Source organism: Lontra canadensis, unplaced genomic scaffold, assembly GCF_010015895.1.
Source record: "Lontra canadensis isolate GAN:19392208 unplaced genomic scaffold, GSC_riverotter_1.0 scaffold8, whole genome shotgun sequence".
Lineage (NCBI taxonomy): Eukaryota > Metazoa > Chordata > Mammalia > Carnivora > Mustelidae > Lontra > Lontra canadensis.
This window is the reverse complement of record NW_022631002.1, coordinates 4639310-4646496: the sequence shown is the minus strand read 5'-3', so window position 1 is coordinate 4646496 and position 7187 is coordinate 4639310. Positions and strand designations below refer to the sequence as shown.

General features: G+C 52.7%; 1 protein-coding gene across 4 annotated transcripts; it reads left to right on the top strand.

Annotated features, from left to right (window-relative positions):
* Positions 1-291: 291 nt before the first annotated feature.
* On the top strand, positions 292-3399 carry HSBP1 (heat shock factor binding protein 1). 4 transcript variants are annotated; one of them, XM_032853872.1, is made up of 4 exons: positions 292-427; positions 889-955; positions 1559-1679; positions 2785-2985. In XM_032853872.1, exons 1-3 carry the CDS (start codon positions 383-385, stop codon positions 1675-1677), a joined length of 231 nt encoding a protein of 76 aa, XP_032709763.1. In that variant the 5' UTR covers positions 292-382; the 3' UTR covers positions 1678-1679; positions 2785-2985. The 4 variants fall into 4 exon arrangements, with proteins under 4 accessions (XP_032709763.1, XP_032709764.1, XP_032709762.1 ...); XM_032853873.1 differs by lacking the exon at positions 2785-2985 and adding an exon at positions 2033-2088; XM_032853871.1 differs by lacking the exon at positions 2785-2985 and adding an exon at positions 3142-3399 and having other exon boundaries at positions 293-427.
* The last annotated feature ends 3788 nt before the right edge of the window (positions 3400-7187 follow it).

Genomic DNA, 7187 nt, shown 5'->3' with positions numbered 1-7187 from the left:
CAATCGCGACCTGGGAAAGGACCAAGGTCACCACCCCTTCCAGCGGCTCCCACTGCGGCCCTGGAGCCCTTTTTCTCCGCCCCGGCTCGAGGAACTGGGGGAGCGGGGCGGGGCCTCCTGGGGGCGGGGCCTCTTGGGGCGGGGCCGGGCCGGGCGAGAGGGGCCGGGCCTGGCGAGAGGGGACGAGGCCTCGCTCGGAACGGAAACGCGAGAGCGCAGGCGCTTCCGGCGCGTGCCGCCAACTACGACTCCCACAACGCCCCGCGGTCCCGCGGCTGCCTCCGTCGTCGCGAGAGGCGGCGCTGGGGGCGGTGCGTGTGCGCGGACAAACGGAAGTGTGGGTGACGGTTGATCCTTCGCCGCCAAGCTGGGAACCGGGGAGATGGCCGAGACTGACCCTAAGACCGTGCAGGATCTCACCTCCGTGGTAAGGGACGCCCAGCCGGGCCCGAGGTCGCGGAGCCGCCGGACCGAGGCGCCCTTCGGCAGCCGCGAAGCGCCAGGTCCCCGGAGGCCGGGTTTGCAGCGGCTCCGCCGGCGGAGGCCCCCCCAGGCCCAGCGTGCCCTCCCCCCAGCCCCACCCGCCTGACCGGAGCCCCCGCTCCCCGCACCCCCAGCACCCCCCGCTCCCCTCAACACCCCGAGGCCTCCGCGAAAGACCCAGCGAACCGCTGCGGCCGCGGCGGGAGGGGGTCTCGCCAGCCAGTCGGGGTCATGGGGCGGGCGGGGGACCGAAGCTCGGGGGCTAGGGAGGGGGTGGAGGACAGCGCCCGCCGAAGGCCTCAGAGCTGCCCAGGGCCCCCGGAGGGACGGGACCAGGGCCCCCGCCCCGACCCCAAGCAGGTGTCCCAGGGTGAGCGCGAGGGGGTCGGTCTTCCTGTTCCTCAGGTGCAGACACTCCTGCAGCAGATGCAAGATAAATTTCAGACCATGTCCGACCAGATCATTGGAAGAAATATCCTTTGTGTGTGTGGTCAGCCTCCGTGGGCCCTTGGCTCCTGGGGTCCAGGTGGCGGTGTTGATAAATGCGTGGTTTGCAGGCCAGCGGCAGGCAGTCAGTTACCACATTTTTAACTTTGACTTTATTCAGTGAGCTTGGATGGAGTCTTCCGGCGCGGTTTTGTGCCAAGAGCTGGGGATACCGCTGAGCTGGACCCCTGGCCTCCAGACACTTCCAGTCTAGCAACAGTAGCGGCTAGGATGACTGCACTGGGAGCTAAGCACTGGACAGCCATCTCTCCTCCCGGCCTCAGCCCAACCTGATGAAGAGGTCATAGTGTTTTGTTGCCTTTGTTTAGCCATCGCAGACTCGCCAGCTTAGAGGAGTGGACTAGGAGATGAGGAGAAGGTCCCCGGGACTAGGAGAGGGCGGGTCTGGCGTGTGAGCCGTGCCCCAGACTCGGTACTCGTAGCAGCCAAAATTTAACCCTACTGGTAGGAAAACTAGTTTCACAGAGACGGTTGTTTCAGGCCATAGTGTCCAGCACCCCTCCCCACCCCCGGAGGGAAAGGATGAGAGATGGGCGGGGCTGGTGCTTGTGGCCTTTAACTTCGTCACTTGATGACATGAGCAGTCGCATTGACGACCTGGAGAAAAACATTGCGGACCTCATGACACAGGCTGGGGTGGAAGAGCTGGAGGGTGAGAACAAGATCCCTGCCACACCAAAGACTTGAAGGTGAGGGAAGCGACAGTCTTGTGGGGAGGGGTGTCCACGGAACTTTGACGTGGCCAGGCTTTCTCATGATCCGTTCCCAGCCATGATCCCAGGAAGCGTCTCTCGTTTTCCGGTTCTTGTTCATTAGCCCTGGATCTTGAGGAGTGAGGGTAACTGGTTAACATTTAGGTAATCACGTACTTATTTCATGGAACCCAAATACCGAGAAATGTGTGCTGTTGGCCTGAGAGTTCTTAGCACTGGCAGATTTTGGGGGGTGGTTCTTTTTTTGTAACCTAAGTCCCACATTGCCACCCTCAACTTCATAGATGCCTTGAATTCTAAGGGTTCTCTTGGAAACTCCCCTCCACCAGATAAATGCCAGGACAACGCCTGATGATGACTTGAGTGCAGCGGGCTAGGCCACAGCAAGTCTTCATCCTCGAGTTCATTTAAATTTCCACTACAGGGCGCCTGGGTGGCTCAGTCAGTTAAGTGTCTTCCTTCTGCTCAGTTCCTGGGATCTCCGAGTTGGGTAGGGCTCCCTGCTTCTCCCTCCCCTGCTGCCTCTGTCCTTCCCTCTCTCTCTTAAATAAATAAAATCTTTAAAATTAACTAATGAATTAGTTTCCACTACGTAGTTCCGGATATCTGAGGAAAGATGGATGACCCAGTAGCCTTGTAGCAAGACAGCAAGTTGCAGCTGGCAGCCTCAGTCTCCCCATAGTGGGTTTCTTGCTTATAATAAGGCTTTTCAGGACATGTTGGTTACCTCACTGCAACCTAAAAATCATTTTGAAACTTCCCTTTCCCTCACCCCATATTTAGCATTTCAGTTCCCGACAAAATTAAAGTTTACTGAAAATTCTTAGGTAACTAGACTACCAAGCAGAATATACAGTAAAAGGCACCGAATTCCTTTTTTAAATGTTCTGGGCATGTCCTGGCTGGACCAAATTAGAAGTAGCTGTGACATGCAGGTCGCTTTGAAGTCCCAGGAAGAGAGAGACTGGGGAGCTAAAAGCCTTCGAAATTGGCTGTCATTTTAATAAGAGAGCGGGTTGATTTCGCTGTGTGAGGAAATCACACGCTTGTTCTGTGTGCGCTGTCCTCGTTATTCCTCTAGAGCGATGATTTGGAAGGTGTCCTGCCTGCCGTCAAAGCTTCTCTGGGTCTCGTGCCACACGGCGGTCAAAAGTCCCATCCAGTGAGGGAGCACATCCGTTGGAGGACCACAGGATGCAGACTTTGCGAGTGACAGGGCTGATCCAGAGGAAGAAGAGCTGGGAACGGATTGATACGTTTTTAAATAAAGATTTCCAATTAATTCTGTTGCGGTATCTTTGCTGGGGCATCGCGCAAGGAAAGGGCGTCTAGCTCAGTAGAGGCTTCGAGAGGACTTGTACCATTTGACAGTGCTACGTGTCCGTGTGCTCTGTCCTTGTAGGAGCATAATGTGTTGATGGTTTTTCTTTTCCAGCAGGCGGCTAATTCCCCCTGAAGTCCGGAACAGCATTTTCACAAGCCGAGAGAAGACCGAACGGCTTTTTGAAGGAACTGCTGTGTGTAGACAGGTTTTCTCCCCTGAAGTGTGTGTTCTTCTTCCCACGTGCTGTATAGTCCGTCTGTAGTGCGATCCTCCCCCCCCAGTGTCTTGAACTTGGTAACTCCACATCTTGGACCTTGGTCATTTGTGCTGTTAAATATTAAACACTAAAATTTTGGCGGTTCCTACATAAAATTGTCAAGTTTTTTAGTGTATTTTTGGGAAGTCGTTGTTTTCTGTTGTTCCTTTCGTAGTAGTTGCTGTTTGATGAACTGTTGCTGTGTAGGTTTTTATTAGACATCTGGTAGACCTTTCAGTTGTAATTAGGTTCGGTGAAGGAGAGCATGTGGGACGTTGAAGGCTCTAATTCTCAGCACAGAATGTTGAGCCAGCACCAAATGGCATGCTGGTGATCCTGTTCACATGGTTAAAAAGCCTCTAAAAATTGTTGATTCGGAAATGTCTGGCACTACCCACTTGCTGAAACTCAACACTGACCCTCAGCGTCCCATGTTAAGTCTCTGAGGCCAGAGGCTGGCACTGACAAGTGACCACTGCCACTTCCATGCGAGAATTGTTCCCTTTGCAAAGTGACACAACTGCCCGATGTTCCGAGGCGCTCATTAGGTCGAGTTTTGCACAAGATTGGCATACTTGCATAGGCCCCTGTGCTGTCCGTCTCTGGTCATCACCATAGAAAATGCGGCAGCGTTTCACAGCCCAGTTCGCCATCCTGTCTGGGAGCTGCTGCTGGGGAAAAGGAGCAGAACGGGAAGACAGACCACGTGCAGTCTGTGCCGGTTGCTTGGCTAGAAAATGATAAATGATTTGTAACTGGCTCCAGTTCTTAAGACTTCCTTCTTTCAACCCTTTCTTACCTAAATTCTTACAGAATCATGGTTTTATTGTTGATTATAGAAGATAGGGATAATCCTGTTTTGTCACTCAAAAAAGCGGTGCCCGGAGTGCTAAGCCGGAGGCCGGGATTGACTGTGCGGGAGACCTGTGCTATTGCCACAGCGATGGGACCTTGTCCGTGGTAAAAGAAAAGTGGAGGGAGGGGACAGTGCTTCTTAGAAGGAAGCCCTGAATGAGCGGACGCAGTGTGTTTTTTGAAGTTTCCTATTCCCCCAGTCGTGTTTGTATTGCACATATGTAATGTGATGATGAAATCATGTAGGTAACACAAGGGAATGAGTTTCTCCTGAGATCCTGGAATTGAGCGCGAACTACCCCGCTGCAGGAACTTATCTGGTGGGCCAGTAGGTGGCGCTGCGAGGCGCCGCTCTGCAGAGGAGCCCCGCATGCAGGAGACTGAGCCTAGGACCTGGCCGCTTGCTGTCGGGGTGTAGGTAGGAGTTGTCTTACGTAAGGGAAAGATTTCAGAGGCAAGCAGCTCCCCGACCGGAAGTATCTGCTGTGAATAAAGGTGCCTGACATCCTGCTGTTGATGCTTCCTTTGTGTCGGACGATTTGTTTGGTTTTCCATGTTTTCGGGATTAAAACGGACGCCCCATTCCAGATGATGGGCTCAAGCCTCCGGAAGGCTTAGGTGCACAGAGCCGAAGGCCGCGCGTGGGGTGTGGGTGGGCTGTGGGTGGGCTGTGCTGTGGGAGAAGGGAGCCCAGGAGCCCCAGAGCGGGGGGCAGACTGCCCTCTGAGGAGAGCTGGGCTCTCCCCTGCCCAGGAGGCAGGCCTGTTCCGAGAATGTTCTCCCGGACTCCCGGACGCTTGGCCTTGGAGAAACACTAGCAAAGAAGGGTTTATGGTCTCTTGGGTGTAGCAGACTTGCCTCCCGCTAGATTCACTTCATGAAAATTCACTGCGAATTAGCCTGTTAAAGGCTCTGAGGTCCCGGAGCAGCCTAATGTGATACAACTTTCTCACCTGCCAGTTTCCAAGTTATTTGACCAGCGATCTTTTGTTTATACTTAGCACCTAGTTAACATTTCATTGAACTAACGTGCTGTAAAATACACAGAGGGAGATGGTGGTTAAAGTAATCCAATAAATAGCTTTGGATCCAGGTTCTAACTCCCTGCCTTCCCAAGTACTCACTTGACCTGTTTGCCAGGCCTCCTGGCGAGACCTTCACGTGTGCAGGAAAGGACAGCTTTCCTCATCGAGGAAGCGAGAACCTCGGCTGCCCGCTCACCCCCGTGAGCAGGTGCTCGCTGCCACAGCCCCCTGGCCCGTCTCTGCCTTCCGGCCGCAGCCCAGGTCACCCCTGGGACCACCGGCCCCTCTGTGGCTGAGGACCCCCCCCACCTTGGAGGCTTGGAGCCATGGCGAGCGTTAACCCTTAGCAGTTCTGGGCGCAGTCTGTGCGGGGAAGCGTGTTCCTCTCTTACTCTCCAACTGGTTTGTGTCCGCCTAAAGGCCATGAAGATCTCCTTAGGACCGCGGGATATAATGAGCATGGAGGGGACTTGCACAAAGCACAACGCCTCAGTTCAACTGAATGCCCTCCCCTCCCAAACCCAGAGGCCCCATCAGCTTCCTGGACCTGTAGTTAGGCCGGCTTTCCTTCAAGCCACAGGATTTGAAAACACCTTAATCTCATTTATCAATTTTCATTTTCTACTGTTTCCAGTAAAGTGCGGTCATGTGTGACCTTATCAGAAGAAACATCCCATATTTCAGGGAAAGGTTAACTTGTGAGTTGTTGGGATCCTAACTGCACTTGAAATATTGCTGCTAAGGGAACTGAGTCCTCCCAACAATCCATGTAAATGAACTTTTTTTAACATCCTGTTTGTACATTGAAGGTTTCCTCTAAGGATAATTGTGTTTCTCTTTTTTCTTTTTTTTTTTTTTTTAATTTGGTAGCTTATATACTTTAATCAGTTTTAAGTAGAGGAATTGGCACCATCTCTTGTCAGATCTAACCCTGAAAATTAACTGGCAACAGTTGACAGTCTAGCACCTTCCGGAAGTGTTTATTACAGACCAGTGCTCTGCACTGAGCTTTTCCTTTACGTTGTCTTAATCCTCAAGACAACTCTGAGTTAGCTTTGTAGTTTGATCGGTGTCTGTTTAAACAGAAGAACCCATGGATGAGTGGCACTGCGGTCGCACAGCTGACAGCAGTGACCCCCGACGCCCCCGCCACAGCTGTCCCAGCACCCAGCTGGGTTTCATCTGCCTCCAAATACATATGTGCCTGCGCTCTGGGCCTCGCTGACCCACGACCTCCACAGATTTTGAAATTCAGTTTTCAAAAGGCTGATTTTGTGTTTTCAATCAAACATCACCTAAATTAAATAATAAACATGCTTCACATGAATTTTTATTCAGGATTAAAACCACGCAGGGTTTGGAGAGAACCCGGACTACCATCTTTTTCTGTGTTCTCCTGGGCAGGTTAGGTTGTTTGAGAACAACTCAGAAACCAGTGCAGGTGAGTGTCGCCAGTGTCCGCCTTGACAGAACCCCAGGGAACACTACCTCCCGGTCCTTACATTCTCTCCTTGCTCACGCCTCCTCCCTTCTCCCACACAGAAATTCTCCCTGAGACCCCCATGGGGAGAGGAAAGAGCCCCTCCCACGATGACCTGTTTCCTTACCATCTTATCAGGTCACTTTGTTTAAAAAAAACACAGATGAGTACAGAAGTCCTAAAAAGGTAACGCACGCCATCACCACCTAGAATCTTCGTCCGCCATTAATGATGGTAAGTGTCGGCCTTTAGCTGCAGCCTCTTTAAAACTCCTTTTCAGCAAATGGAAATTAGGGGCAAGGGGCTGGGAGTCACTGCCCAGAAACCAAAACCAGAGCAATTATGATTGAGCTCGCCCCCACAAATGGCTTTGGAAAGAGGAAGGGAGTTTGTTTCTACAAGTCAGGTTGACCCTTGGAAGAGAATCCGTTCTCATGTTTTGCCCTCATACACTGAGGCTTTCACCAAGAGAGGTGCCTGGGATTCGATTGATCTCTAACAGAGAACATCGGTTTCCGGGGGTCCCTGGCCACTGCTGGTGGAA